The sequence below is a fragment of the Gavialis gangeticus genome, unplaced genomic scaffold (genome assembly GCF_001723915.1).
Source record: "Gavialis gangeticus isolate Ggan-Ray unplaced genomic scaffold, GavGan_comp1, whole genome shotgun sequence".
NCBI classification, from domain to species: domain Eukaryota; kingdom Metazoa; phylum Chordata; order Crocodylia; family Gavialidae; genus Gavialis; species Gavialis gangeticus.
In genome coordinates this window covers 237,260-252,492 of record NW_017728981.1, presented here as the reverse complement: position 1 = coordinate 252,492, position 15,233 = coordinate 237,260, and the positions used below count along the sequence as shown (strand labels likewise).

The window sequence follows — 15,233 nt, the reverse complement described above, 5'->3', positions numbered from 1 at the left end:
GGGGAGGAAAACACCTAAGTATGTCAAAGGAGGATTGTGAGGCTTCATGAAAAGTGCTTCCTTATCTTCTGGTGGAAGCTGCTGTAGAGGTATTAAGTAACAATATTAATTATGCCTGGGACTTTCAGTTAAGCCTGATGGAGTGAAGCATCCCAATCCGATTGAAAGTTAATGGAGGTAGGGAACCTCACTCCCTTTGAAACTTCCAACCTATATTTTATCCATAACTGAATTGATTCCTTATTTTTTTCTTGTAGTTGATATGGAAGAAGTGCACAAGAGCAGCAGCAACAGTTCAGTGACACCTCCACAAACCACTGTACAAGGTACAACACTACAGGCAACTCACCTTTCTCACATTGCTCAACAGGTAAAGCATGGGACAGGCTACAGCAAATATTTCTTAAGAATTAGGTTAAGAGCAATCTTTTGCTTGTAAGCTAAATGGTTTGATAGGGTTTTTTTTTCTTTAAATAGGGAGGAAGAAGACAAGCAAGTAGGATTGTGAGAAACTTGCTGTTTTTTTTTTTTTAATAGAATCCACAGAATGAATATCCTTGTGCATATATCTTATATCATTTCAGTGCTGAAAATTTGTAGCCATTTTTTCTTGTTAGATTTTAGATATTCAGAAATGTTCACCCAGCTGATCACTGAGGTAGCTCGGCAATATGCAGAGGGCATTTGCAGCTCCCATGGACATCAGCCAGAGATATGGGCACACAGAACATCTGAAGCACTTTTTATTTTGAGCCATTTGGGCAATGTCTGTATCTTCTCCCTGCTGAGCACAGGATCATTTCTAAGACACAAGCCCTGCCCACTATTTCTCACTCTGCTTGTGCCTGATGCCAGCATTTAAGCAGAGTAGATGGCTTTTAGGGTCCTAAGTGTGTACCGTGCTGCCTCTGCAAGCAGAGAAGTAATGTACGTGTGGCTTAGGAGTGGAATAAATAAAATTTGTTTGAGATTTTGTCTACAAATGATCTCTTATTAGCTTTATTGAAGAAGATTCATGAGGATATAAGTGGAAGACTGGGAATGTTGTCTTTGTCCTTGACAGCTTTTTCATTAAGTACAGTAACAGCATTTTAAGAACTCATTTGAAGTGAATGGCATGTTTTGGACCATTTTATCTAGGAAAAAAAAATGTTCCTGGAGAAAGCCTGCTCTTCCTTTCCTGTCTGCAAACTGGCGCTGTTTTGTAGTTTACCTTCTATGGGCAGTTCAGATTTTAATAAGAAATTTAGATATAATTTGAGGCAATAAGTGAATACTGAACATGAGCAAACAGATTGCAAGCAGGTGGCAAAATATTTATTTGCATGTAGGATTATGATGACAATTTCACATTTTGACTTGAGAGAACAAACTAGCATTTAAAAGGAAGTTAGACCACTGTATAAGTATATTCTTTTTCTTTTAAGGGAGACATTTGGTTCTGATGATGCCTTCATCTTTTTTAAAACAAACAGTACAGGTATATCTGCATTTTATCCGTTGTTGTTCAGAGAATACAACTGCTGTTCTTACTAAATCATTTATTTGTTTTAGATGTCTCTGAGAGGCCCAACTCCACTGACAGTTGTTCAGCTTCCTGGAGAACAAGTACAGGTTCAGGGAGTCATTCAGACAGCTCAGTCATCTTCTGTAATCCATTCACCCCAGGTGCAGGCAATGCAGGTAACTGAGCACATAACTTGTTATGTATATAGACACATTTGTGAAGAGACTTAAAAGTCTTATCTGAATGAGTTAAACTCAGCCACAGTGCGGCTAGGTATCACAGCCAGTGATGTATCGATGAATATTCTGGTGCGTAGGGGATATCAAGGAAGATAGTTTATAAATTCAGGGTCTGAAAACACTTTATTTTTAGGTACACATTTCTTATTTAATGACTTTTGCACTTTGCAGTGCACACAGGTGTCCTTAGAGTTAATGTTGAATATCATTTTCCTTTTTTCAGGTTTATATAATTTAAGTCTGTTATCTGCTTCAGCTCAGTGTTGGCTGCAGTGAACCCTCAGAACATCATGGTGCACTGAACTTGCAAATTAAAATTGTCAGAGTGGGCAATAAAATGGCTGGGAGAATCCTGATAAAATGGATTAATTTGCCATCGCGGTGTAATTCTATAGTATACTGAGCGCCTCTTGCCTCTTCAGGTGCATTTGTCAAATCAGTCCCTGAAAGAGACATGTACTTGCTTTGCTCAAAACAACTTCAGCATCCAACTCTGTGTGATCGCTACCCATTCAGTGCCAGCCCTTCCTGTGGTAATGCACAGTGGTCACCACTGAACCCAAGCCTTCTCCTGTTGTGACTTGTGAACTTTGTGACTTAGTTGAGAGACGAAATATACGTTAGCAACTTTCTTTAAACGTTGATAGCAAACCCTCCTCTGCTGACTGTACAGTGACAGTTAACAAAGAGAAGTACTTTTCCCAGAGTCTTAGGTACTCTTGCTGAGACAAGTAAAAGTCTTGTTAGCTTCTATTTAACAAGGAACATCAAAGAAAAAAATGACCTTGCCAACAGGAGGAGGAATCAAATGAAATAAAAAGAGATCACAGATAAAAACTATTAAAAAAATATCAGCTTGAGTTGCTTTATAAATATTCTTGCATATTTATTACTTCCTAAGATACCGCTGTTTTAAATGTTCATTTTCCTTGGTTCACTGGAATTATAAGTTCACTGACTGACCAAAGTATGTGATTAGTTGTCCTATAATAAATGTTGTGCATTAGAAATGCCTTTCACAGTGCTTCCTCAGGAGATTTGTATAAGGGAAAGTACATAGCCTTTGTTGAAGGGGGCCCAACTCCTAAAATTCACTATCTGCTGCCAAGATTATTGCTTGTGGGCTCTGTTTGGCGAACAGAACAGGAAATCTTTCTCCAGTGCTTCTGGGGTTCCTGATATAGTTCTTGTTACAAATAGATGCAATTTAGATAAGAGGCAAGGATTTTTGTGGGTGATATCTGCTCTTGGATCAACAGCGTGGTTGGATAGACTTAGACAAGCATTTGAATGCAATGCAGTCTTCTTTAGGTATGTTTTTAGATGTTAGATTTGCAACAGATTTTTGGGGGTTGCTTATGTCTTTATTATTCAGATGTGTTATAAACTGAGACAGAAAATATATAGAAATGAAATGCTGCAGTCAAGGAATGTAATATTTTTGTAATGTGTAAGTTTTTTTTTCAAATTATGTAGAAAATGCACAGCTAAGCAGGTATTGAAGATTAGTCTATCACGTATAAATCACCTTAAAAAGTAGTCAAGTTTTGAGGATAAACACTTCTCTTCAGGTTTGTGCATCCATAACATAACCAGAAAGGAACTCAGTTTCTTCTTTCTTTGAACTGGATTACATACCACAGGCTACTCAGCACATTTGCTCTACACATGATGTGAGACAGAAAATAGGCACTTTGTATATTTGCCATTTTACTGGTGCTTTTTGGTGGCTATTTTTGGTTTTGTAAAATTAAAATATTTAAGCTGTCTTGGCTATTTCTCATGTAGTGTACAGCACAATAATGTATGGGATGTGGTTTTTTTAGGTAACTTCTTTGTCAGAGAGTGAGGATTCTCAGGACTCATCAGATAGCATAGGCTCTTCACAGAAAGCCCGAGGCATCCTAGCCCGTCGCCCATCTTACCGGTGAGTACTTTATAAAAATATTTACATTGAAATGGTTTGGTTCTTATTTTTTCCCGGTAATGTAGAATTTTAAATGGAAGTGGATAGCAAAAATGATTATTTCTAATAGTCCAAGATAAATTCACTGTTGGCAAAGCATGAAAAGTCATTGTCTTCTGGGGAGTTGTATTGACTTGCACCAAAAACGAGGTTAAAGTTTTATATATGTGGTTAAGTACATTGCTGAATTGTTTATATAGCCCAGTGAGTGTGAACAGGGCTCTGTCTCTACAGCTTGTCTGTTTTTTTGGTATGTATAGTAATAAATAATCTTTGTATGGTGTTAGATTTAGTTGGTGCATTTTAATTCTGTGATGAGTTTGTTGTGTATTCAGAGAGCAAAAAAGAGTGATTAAATTTAAAAGAAAAATTGAAGCACCTTGTTTTTTTCACATTATTCTAACAACAAAAAATTGCTAACTAATTTTAATTACATTAGTATACACACAAACCCATTGTGTTGGGAGAATCAGAATTGGGTTTTATACTAGAAAAGGCTCCGATAGACAAGTCTGAAATCACTGGAAAATGTTTATGATGGAAATTCCAGTGCAGTCTTTACTGAAGTGATGCAGCTGCACTGCTAGAACAAATCGGGGAAAAATCTGACATCTGCAGGAACGTGTTGTATTTCAGCAAGTCTGGCTGGAAAATTTTGATGAGCCACTTCAAAACATCCAAGCATTGGGCTTACAGCACATCATTTCACTACAGGTTATTAAAATATATTGTAAATATTCATTATGGGGGCTTATCTGTTAAAAAACAAAACTCTGGTTTTTTAGAGGTTAGTAATTAAAAATCTTATTGGCACTTATGTATACAACTGCTTTAAAAAATCAGTGCCTTTATTTACTTATTGTTTGTATCTGTACTGGAAGTAGTTCAAACATTTAGAGGAGAAACAAGAAACTATTGAATATGGAAGCCATTACTTGAAGAGGGCACAAGAGGATACTCCCAAATGAAAAGCCGTCATATCTGTTTCATATTCCTCAAGTTGCTTTTTTCAGACTGTCTGTTTATTGACTACTATTATTACTAAAGTATGATGATATACTTTAAATACTGTATCAATGTTATCTTCTAAGAATTAGTGGAAATCTATTGAATATCAGGATTTCTTGACATAAGAGTTAATACTAACAGATGTAAAGCCAGTGCTTGCCTTGAAGGATAGCAAAGCTTGATGATAATTGAAATATAAAGTCAGTATATCTGTAGGTATAGTCTGAATTTCTTGCTAAAATACCCAGAAACCTCTAATTTCAGACCTGAATCTTAAAAAACAAAAACCCCAAAATAACTGCGGAAAAGTAGCTGTTTACATTAATTCTTTAGTTGGAAATAAAGACTTGTGAATACTTTGTGATTGGCTAATCCAAAGCAACTGGTAGGCGCCTCTGAATTTGGCTGCAGCCAGGGAGCATGTATATATTTGGTTCAAAATGTATATTCAATTACCATGTCACCTTTTCATTTATAAAGAGTTAATACATGATTAATACTTGTTATTCATATCTATAATGGAGTTTGTATAAACACTTTAAATGGAATTTTCACATAAAGTATAACTCCATTTGCAAATGTAATCCGGCTGATTATCATTTGCTCTACTTGAAGAAATGATGCGTCTAAACATATAATCAATTTTTGTCTGAGGAGGTAACAAGACATTTACCTATTTTGTCACATTACTTCAGCCACTCATGGGTCAGGATTTTTCTTCTGTATGTAACAGTGTGCTTTATCAGCTGTGTGCAGCATGTGTCTGTAGTAAAGGTGGTGTTGGCTGATCTGTCTTCAATTACAACTGCACTTAGCACAATTTTATAAAAGTGCCAGCAGTAGAGAGAGACTTGTCTGCAACAATTTTTTCATTCCTCTTGAGAGGAGAAATTGCCAACCAGCTTGCATACCTGAGTTTTCTATCAGTGCTAATGACTTTTTTCCCCATAGAAAAATCTTGAACGACCTTTCTTCTGAAGACACACGGGATAGAAAGGGAGATGAAGAAAGTCCTGGTGTTTCCACTGTTACATCTGTGTCTGTTCCTGCACCTATCTATCAGACCAGCACTGGACAGTACAGTATGTTAAATGATATATAAACCTAATAGACACATGCCTGTTAAATTTCCCCAAAGTATAATTGTGTGTATGTATGTATGTATGTATGTATGTGTGTAATGTATTTTTGAGCCTAAGTTGAAACAAAAATGGGATGTGAATGCGAGGGTTAACAATATGATTATAGCTGGAGTGTTAAACCATGAGGCCCCTTAGGCTAGACAGATGGCACAGGCCTGATCTGCTGGCTGGATCGGGCCCATAGGCTGCCCTCGCATGCTAGATCTGGCACCAGCACTGTGTGCAGCACATGCCCCCAACCAACTCCATGTGCAGCATGTACTGCATGCGGTGTGTGGATCCACTCGGACCCCTAGGCCACACTGTGGGCCACATGATGGGGATCTAGTTCACGGGCCTTATTTTTGACACCCCTAGAGTACGGTTTTAGTTGCAATTAGTGTACTTGCTAGAGACCCCATTGTGCTAGATGCTGTTCCTTCACGCAGACAGACCAACCCTGGATCAGAGCTTGTCATTTGGATCATAAGATACTTGTTTGAGAAAAAGGAAGGACTGTTATCCCTGTTTTACAGATGAGGAAATGACGCAAAGAAAGATGGAGTAATTTGTCCAAGATCATAGAGGAAGTTGACGGAAGAGCCAGGAATTTCACCCTGATTTCTTGACTCTCAAGTTAAACGTCTTAACTGGCAAACTAGCTTTTAATCTCTGCTTAATCACCTCCTTTCTAAAACAATTTGCTGAACTATTTAGTACTGGCCATAACTGTTTACTATAGTGCTTTCCATATGCGCTCTGGAACTTGAATCCCCTTTAACTTGGTTCTCTACAATGGTGCTCAGGTGACTTTTCTCGTCTTCCATGCAAGTGATGGACCTTCTGGCAAAGGACCACTTTAATCGGACCTGTTGTGACTGACAACCCTGAGTGTACTGCTGTTCCAGATATGCCTCCTTTCTTGAAGTCATTCTATTTGGGATGATCTGCAAGATGTTTCCCCAAGCAGCCATCCAAGACCACAGCTGGTCTAAATAAAACAAGATAAAGAATCACAAAAGAAAATAGTACTTATACAAGAGATTGCACGTATACATACTTGCCTTGTGAATAATTTAGGCTTACTTCAGCATTATTTACAGCATTGTAACAGACTATTTCCTATGCTTCTAGGAAGCAATGTACCCTCTTTGTCTCTCTTGGTCAGATAGTCTGCAAGAGACCTACTTTCCCTCTCACTACCCCAGGACCTGCCCTTTGGGCAAGGACTTGGCCATTTACATCTTTAGAATCATAAAATGTCGGTGTGAAAGTTGCATCTTCATTTTAGCAGAATGTGGCGAATTTCAGTGGGTCTGAGGCACCAGCTGGAAAATAAAATGGGTGTCCCCCATTTCTGCTGTTGCTTTTCCAGTAGCTCTGGCCATGGTGTAAGTTTCTTTTTCCAAATCTGACATTTCAATGGTCCTGTTGCTCTTGTCTGCCTCTTGGCTAGCTATATGAAGTTAAAGTGAAGAATCTTCCTTCACTTAGCAACTCTTCCTGACTAACAGTGACAGAATGTGCCTCTACTTTTATGTTGATTGGCCTTTCATTGACCAATCTCCATACTCAGTACTTCTACTCTACAGGAAGTGTGAACTATCTGTCATAGTACCCTAAACTTTGAAAATATTTACTTGTCAGCTGCTAGTTAGGGTGAGCTAGTATATACCACTACCTCTTTGTTTTGATACCCATGTTAAAAATTAGGAACAAGGGAAGAAATAGTAAAAATATCTGTGTTCAGTTCCCAGAGTTGGGAATGGATTTTCAGAAGAGCTCAGCTCCCATGGTAAACATCTAAATAAATCAGCCTGATTCTTCAAGTATATTTGGCACTTGACATTTCCCATTGAAAATAGAAAATTTTGCCAGGTACTGAGTTTTTGAAAATCAGGCCCTGTGTCTTTTATCTTTTAGGGGTTAAATGAAAATACAGGCAATATGTAAGTTTTGCATTTATTTTTTTTATTATAAAAATGTCTACATATAATAGTCACATTTGTTGTTTCCACCATCAACCTCTCTTGCTAACCACGTTGTCACTCACCACTGATGTCACAATCTAATTAGTCAACAGGGAGTTTGGATTGTAGCAGAGGGAGGACAGGACTGGAGAGGAGAGAAGGAAGCTCTGCTTCTACCAAGGTGAATTTTCACAGGGTACAAGCTACTAGATATAAATGTATACAAACTAGCCATAGCTTTGGGGGCTCTTGTCCCAGCAATAGTGTACAGTTGGGCACAGCTAATTTAGGGTGTGTGTTTGCAGTGAAGGCTGTCTTAAAAGCACTACATTTGGTTGGAAATTTGAGGCCAATATAGATGTCTTTGTCAGTCGGGAAGGAACTTGCGAAGATTTTAATACCACATATCCATATATGTTTGCAGCCTAGTGCTTATATATAAGCTTACCAGTAAAAGCAACTAAAAGTTGATGAGTCTGTTCTTTAGTCTTCGTGTTCTGTGAAATGCAAACAGCAAACAAGCCACATGACTGTGAAAAGGCTATTTAAATTTATTAGTTTTAATAGTACAAAAGATGTTAACATTGTATTACACTTTTTTTTTAAATACTTACATAGTATGAATCCAACAGTATCTGTCAAAAAAAAAAAGCCTTTAAAGTTGGCACAAAATTAGCTTTCCGATCCTGAGAGTAACTGCTTAAGATAGTCTGTTGTATTGGAAGTGGATATTGTTATTGTAGATTCATTGTGTTCATATCTTAGAGATACAGAAGAAAAATATATTCTGTGTATCTACCCTATTTTTCCTCTCTCACTGAAGTTGCTATTGCCACCAATGGAGCATTACAGCTGGCCAGTCCAGGTACAGATGGTGTACAAGGTCTGCAGACATTAACAATGACAAATGCCAGTGGTACTCAGCCTGGGACAACGATACTACAGTATGCACAGACGTCGGATGGTCAGCAGATACTAGTACCCAGCAACCAGGTGGTAGTGCAGAGTAAGTATGCGTTCTACAAAGGGTTTAGACATACTACCCCTGCCTCCAATCCAGATGTAGTTTTCTAAGCCTTCTACAATTTAATATCTTACTATATTGTCCTAACAGCTGCATCAGGAGATATGCAGACATACCAGATCCGCACCACACCAACAACCACATCCCTCCCTCAGACTGTAGTGATGACTTCTCCTGTCACCCTGACATCTCAGACAACCAAAACAGATGATCCACAGTTGAAACGAGAGATAAGGCTGATGAAGAACAGGTGTGTAAGTTCCCTTGTACTGCTTTGCAATCACCTTGCCTAACTGAACGTGGATTCTTAACAGCTCTACTGAACCATAACTTCAGGTATCAGGTGCACTGAGGGTACAAAGTCAGCTTGAAAATCACACTTCTGCCCGTGAATTATTTTTACCTGTTATAGTCTACTCACCTCTAAGAGTGCTAAGCAATGAGGGAAAAATGTTTCCCCTCTTCAGTTTGTTTACTTTATTTAGAAGTACTTTTTGTACTTTAGTGTTCATGTAGTTTACATATGTATATAGAGATTAATTTTTTTCAATTAAGTGGATTTTATATTTACTACATATTTAGTGAAAGCTGTAATATAAGTACTTAGTTTTTTTTATGTTCAGACTTCTGAATCCCATGTAAGCAAATTTGTATGCATTATTCTTTATCCTCATTTCTGAAAATGTTAGAAATTGTGACCAAAACATGTTACAAATGTTGTCCCACTGAAGTTGGGGATAAGGCTAAGAACATTTTTTCCTTTCAAGCCCATCACAATTTCTTTATTTAACCATGAAATATTAGATTCGGTGCCTGCCTACAGGTGTGGTAGCTTCCAGTGGAATAGGTACTCAAAGCAAATTACATTCAGTGTAAAATAATTGACAACTTCTGCCTTTGATTTTTAGAGAAGCTGCTCGAGAATGCCGCAGGAAGAAGAAAGAATATGTTAAATGCTTGGAAAACAGAGTTGCTGTTCTGGAAAATCAAAACAAAACTTTAATTGAAGAGCTAAAAACTTTGAAAGATCTTTACTGCCATAAGAGTGTATAAGCAAAGGAGGCAAAACTTTTTATGGACTGTCTGAATTTCAGAGGGGAATTTTTTATACTGATTTTTAAAAAACAAAAAAATAAAAACAAAAAAAGCTACATGAAAGGTCAAAAATTTTAAACTTTTCTACCAGGCTTTCACAACCTAAAGACTGTAAAGATTTTATTTACAAGATGGTGACAAAATACAAAAAAGGAAACAAGAAACATAACCTAAATTCTTGCTGGTGCAACTGGAAATATCATTACATTCAAGATTATATCTACCATAAAAGGACATGCACATTTTTACCTGACAAGTGACTTGAGTTTCCTGAACTAAAAAAAAATCAATTTTGTAACAGCAGCAATATTTTATTACTATTCAAATGTGGGTGAAATGGAATCCTTCCCATTAGCTTACCAGGATTAGCAACATATATAACCAGTATGTTTTAATTTCTTATTGTTTTCTGATCTTTATCTTTTATTTCAGTTATTTGTATGTAAATATTTTTTTATTTCAACCTGTAACTTCTAACTTACAGGTGTAGAGGATAAAAAGAAACTAATACTTTGATAAAAATATAAATTATATTTACTTTTCTCAGCTGGCAGTTTGTTTAAAGGGCTTAGGGTTTAAAGGGTTTTAGGGTTTTTTGTTTTATGAAATGTTTGCTGTGTTTCTCAGATGGAGGTTTCACAGAAAGCAATGCAAATTTTTCAGGCCTAATCCTGGAAGATGTCCAAGGCACATGAGTATTAAGGTGTTGGCAACTTAAGTGTATTCAACACATCCAATTACTTTAAACCTAGTTTTTGGTAGAATGGGTACAGCTGAGCCAGAGCTGTTGAAAAATGCTTTTTAAATAGTTGTGTTCTTGATTACTGTGTGAGATAAGCTTCTATAATTGAAAAATAAATTGTGTGCTGATTTATATGTACAACTGAACATGCATTGCTTATTCTGTTTGGAGATCCTACTGTGTTTAGTTGTAAAGTTTACACACCAAAAAAGGAAGAGTAAAATTAAAAAAAGAAAAAAAAGCTAACGATACATACCAAAGGGGTTAATAAGGTTCTAATATAGGGCTTATAAATTTTTTAAAAAGTGCACAATTACCAAACTTATTTTGTAAGGTAGGCGATATTTTACAAAAAATGGTATCTTTGTAACAAAATAGTCTATTCAAAACAGTTAGATGGTGGGTATATTTTATAGTTAAACTAAAATCTTTACAAATTCTGAAATTGAATTTATATGCCTATTTTAACAGTTTTTACTGTTTATACAGCTCCTCTTAATAAAAAAAATAGAATATTTTATGCCTCAGATTTTCAATCATATATTTTTATGGATAGTACAAAGTAAATTTAAATCCTCTATGGTGGGAAATATTTGAATTGCTCTTATATGCATCTCTAGGCAATTTACAAAAATAATAAATCCTAAAAAAATCTTATTGGAAAAAATAAGTTAAATTTTTTTGGCATAGTCAGTAAAGCTTTGCATGTGTTTGAACTTAATGGAAAATGCTATCAGGAATTTTGGTATGTATCATTTTTACTTGGGTTTTTTTCCCCCAAGTGAACAATTAAAGGATATTTAATGTGATCAGGACTCTTGGGTACAAATAAAACAGTATATAGGCATTGCTTTTGCATGAATGGTAATGCACTATTTTTTCCGTAGTTTTGACTGCATTCTGGTTGCAGTTATATGTATTGGAATTGCACAACTGACTATGTTACGACTAAGAGGCAGTGCTGTGTTTGACTGCGTTGTTCTAGCCCAAACAAGTGGAATTAAAGATTAATTTACTTCCTACATGTGTACTGCTTATATGAGGTCACTCAACATTTGAGTCGTCAGTCTTTTTTTTTTTGGTTTGTTTGTAGTATCCGGCTTCCTAGCCAGCATATAGACTGTTTGCAGATAAGTCAGAACTTTGCACTACATGAGCTGTGGTAGTGACTTGCTTGTTATCTTTATAAACTTCAGCAAATGCAACTATCATGGGACATAGTTCCCTCTACAGTTCCTTGAAACAAAATGGAGTTCACAAATCATGTAAAAAAAACTCTTGAAGTGCTTAAAATGCATTTGTTGCTCAGTACTGGTAAAAACTGCAAGGCTGGCTTTCGGTATTTATGATGGAACAAACCTATCCTAAGAGGTGCAAACTGCCTTATGCTTCCTTTAGGGTCAATAGGAGTATAGTATAATAAGCATTTTTCAGAAGGCGTTCAGCATCCTTCTGGCAAACTCTGCCCTTGGAGGTGCACAAAACGTTCATTAACTTGAAAAGGAGACAGGTGTGCATCTGTAAGCAGAGTTTGACTATCAGAATTAATGCTTTACCAGGCTCACTAGTTGTCCTGGCTGGTATTTGAATCCTGACTGTTTGCTGTCCTTCTGTTGTTTTTTGTAAAGATCCCTTTATGGCATTTTTTTTAAACTGATAAGTTTCAAGGTTGTATTAGCAGCTGATTCTAGCTCCACTGAGCTGAATTGATGGCTGCACTGAGTGAGGGCTGTTGGTTGGTCATATTGGTTTAAGGACATAAGCAGACAAGGTTCTTTGGGTAGATGTGATATCTTCTGAAGAAGGGTGCCTGTGCCCAGAAAATTGCAAAGAACAATTATTCCAACTACTTAGTTGGTCTAATAAAAGATATCACATTTACCCAAAGAATCTTGCCTAGCTGCTATTGAGAAATACGTTAATCAGTTACTATCCCCTTGATGTGGTAATGTTTTAAGAAGCAGAAGCTTAGGCCTTTTTTTTTAATTATTATTATGGAAGTAGGAAGCAATCGTACTGGCTTGTTCTTACAAGTGTTTTTTTGGTCAGGAGGAAGTTACCTGGCAACATGCATACAATTTTCTTATATAAGTGGTAATAGTTACAAAACTGTATCCAGAAAGTAATGTAAATAAATACTGAATACCATTGCTCCATTTCTCTCCAAACATAGGTACATACTTCATATGAATTGTAAATATTTGTTGAAATATAGGTGGCTGCAACTTTTGACCTCAGTAATAAAGACCCCAAAATAAAATTTTAATGTTCGTTGTTTATTGAATCAAAATTGATTGCTAGTCAAAAGGAATCTGTTGTCCCAGGTTCAAAATACCCTTAAAATTAAGATAATTTACTGAGGAATTTCTACTATATTCTGACTATCTGTGTTTGGATTTTTGTGGCTTGTGGAGGGAGGGGCTGTCAGTTTTAAATTAATCTTTGCCATTACCTACAATTAGAAAATACTCTATGCTTTGCTGTTAGTAATCCAGCAGAGGGAGCATGAGCTAGTTTAAAAATCCCATTTTTGCCTGTAAATGCTGTATCACACCTGATTACTAGAGCTGAAAAGAGATTGAGGTTAAAAAAACCCCAAAATTATTTCTGATTCCAGTTAATATATTATTTATATGGTCAGTTTCACATTTTATAGTAGAAAGATTATTGTTCATTTCTCCTTATATTTGTGCTGAACTCAGTGATGGGCAGGAATGGATTGTAAAAATCACACACACTTTTAAATAAATATGGAAAGTGTATTTACCTGAAAAGAAGGGAATGTTCCTTCCTAAATAATTTCTATGCAACTAGATTCCCATAGAGTGTGAATTTACTGGCATGTTTGGGAATTTTATCTACAGACAAAACAAAATCAGGACTTATCTTGGTGTGAAACGCATTTTATTTTCTAGATGCTAAGATATTGTAATAATAGAACAATAACACAAATGGTACAATAATACAGAGCGAAATATAGTTGACTGTGTCCCTTCGAGCCTTGAATGGAATGCATTTTGTGATTTGGCCAAAATAATAATTTTCTGCTTTACTTTGACAAAACCTGCTGTTTTATGCCTACTTATCAACATAATACATAGCCTTATACTAGACTGGCTTTCATATTTTTAAAGGTGAAGCCCACAGAACATGCTAATATAATTCTATAAAATCTCTCTCTACTGCTTATGCTTTGCTTCACTTACTTATGATACACAATGATTAGTATCAATTCAAAAAGAGTAAAAGGCTTCATTATAGGTCATATACATATGTGGACTGGATAGATAAAACACCTTGTGCTAATACAGAAAAAAGCATTTATCCACATTTGTTAATGACAGTTATTCATAAAAAAAACATGAGTAGTTGTCCCACTGGACAACATTCAAGTGGCAATTTGAGAAAATACTGAAACTTCTATTACACTGAAATAATAGCATGCTCTTCAGGCAGTCTCTAGTAATATCCACCCCACACACAAGAAGTTCAAGGCCAGTGAAATCCTCGTATCTGTAGATTTGCTGCCCAGCAAAATATGAGTGTTTACCCATCTGTCATACTGAGACATGCGCACGTAGATTCCAGGAAGCCTAGGCCGGCCACAGCCAAACCCAAAACTTGTAATCCCTGTCAGGTAGTATTTGCTGGCAGAAGGGTCATAGCATGCTAAAGGTCCACCGCTGTCTCCCTAAAAAGGAAAACAAAACAAAAAAACCCTCCCCAATTTCAGAATGAAGAAACAAAGAAATTTTAATCACTTCAGTAATATATATATTTTGATGGCAAAACAAAAATTATATCCCAGACATGTGGATGGCCAAGGCAAACATGCATTTGCTAAAACTGATGTGGCTGGAAGACTGCCTACATTATTTCTTGGAGATTCTCAACTCCCTCTGCACGCTGCCAAGGAGCAGGCTGTGTGCACCCAGTACTGAAAAAAAAAATCAGACCAAGTGGCTAAGAACAGCCCTCAGCATGTGCCTCACCTGCACTCAAGCTCTGATGGGTGTGATTGCTGGCATGTGCCCAGTAATGTCCCTGCATTAATAACCTCTTGGTTTGGCTACTGCCTTTAGAAGTAGAAAATGCATCTTACCTGACAACTATCTATACCTCCTGATTCATCACCAGCACAAAGCATATTTGCAGTAATCATCCCTGCATACCAATCAAAACTGTTACAAATATCTGAAGGAATAATATATACTTCAGCTTCTTGTAATATACGTGTGCTTTCACCTGTAAGGGAACATAAAATATGTCGAAGCCAGAACATGTTCGCTACTCAGTCCAACATTTCTATGCACGTTTCTTTTCTGCTTTTGAGCTTTACTTTGTCCTCAAGCCTGCGAACACTCAGATGCCTGCTTAACTTTAAGAATGTGAGTAGGAGCAGTGAATTCAATCAGATTAACACTGTGTCTAAAGTTAAGCTTGCAAACAAGTAGATATATGACCAGGAGGGAAGGCTTATTTTACACTTCTGCCTTTTTGACTGAAGAAGCTTGCATGATGATAGTATTTAACTTAACATTCCAAGAAGCTGGGGGGGGGG

General features: G+C 36.6%; 2 protein-coding genes across 3 annotated transcripts in view; one reads left to right on the top strand and one right to left on the bottom strand.

The window, feature by feature from the left end:
* The first annotated feature begins 239 nt into the window (after window positions 1–239).
* Window positions 240–11,694, top strand: ATF1 (activating transcription factor 1). Of its 2 annotated transcripts, none has more exons than XM_019511136.1 (7): window positions 240–370; window positions 1,555–1,683; window positions 3,573–3,673; window positions 5,672–5,802; window positions 8,635–8,817; window positions 8,926–9,085; window positions 9,744–11,694. In XM_019511136.1, the coding sequence occupies exons 1-7, from the start codon at window positions 263–265 to the stop codon at window positions 9,886–9,888; spliced, it is 957 nt and encodes a 318-aa protein (XP_019366681.1). In that variant the 5' UTR covers window positions 240–262; the 3' UTR covers window positions 9,889–11,694. The 2 variants fall into 2 exon arrangements, with proteins under 2 accessions (XP_019366681.1, XP_019366690.1); XM_019511145.1 differs by having other exon boundaries at window positions 8,926–9,089; window positions 9,744–9,888.
* Window positions 11,695–12,526: 832 nt separating this feature from the next.
* Window positions 12,527–15,233, bottom strand: part of TMPRSS12 (transmembrane protease, serine 12) — a 7,632-nt gene continuing 4,925 nt past the window's right edge. Inside the window, exons 3-4 of the mRNA XM_019511001.1 lie at window positions 14,775–14,917; window positions 12,527–14,363 (exon numbers count right to left, since the gene is read on the bottom strand). Coding sequence (XP_019366546.1) covers window positions 14,121–14,363; window positions 14,775–14,917 — 386 coding nt within the window. The 3' untranslated portion in view covers window positions 12,527–14,120. The remainder of the gene's footprint in view (window positions 14,364–14,774; window positions 14,918–15,233) is intronic.

Coding starts and splice junctions, on each gene's coding strand:
- ATF1 (XM_019511136.1), top strand. CDS start 263: ATGGAAGAAGTGCACAAGAGCAGCAGCAACAGTTCAGTGACACCTCCA. Junction 3,674..5,671: donor GCCCGTCGCCCATCTTACCG/GTGAGTACTTTA, acceptor TTTTCCCCATAG/AAAAATCTTGAACGACCTTT. Junction 9,086..9,743: donor ATAAGGCTGATGAAGAACAG/GTGTGTAAGTTC, acceptor TTTGATTTTTAG/AGAAGCTGCTCGAGAATGCC.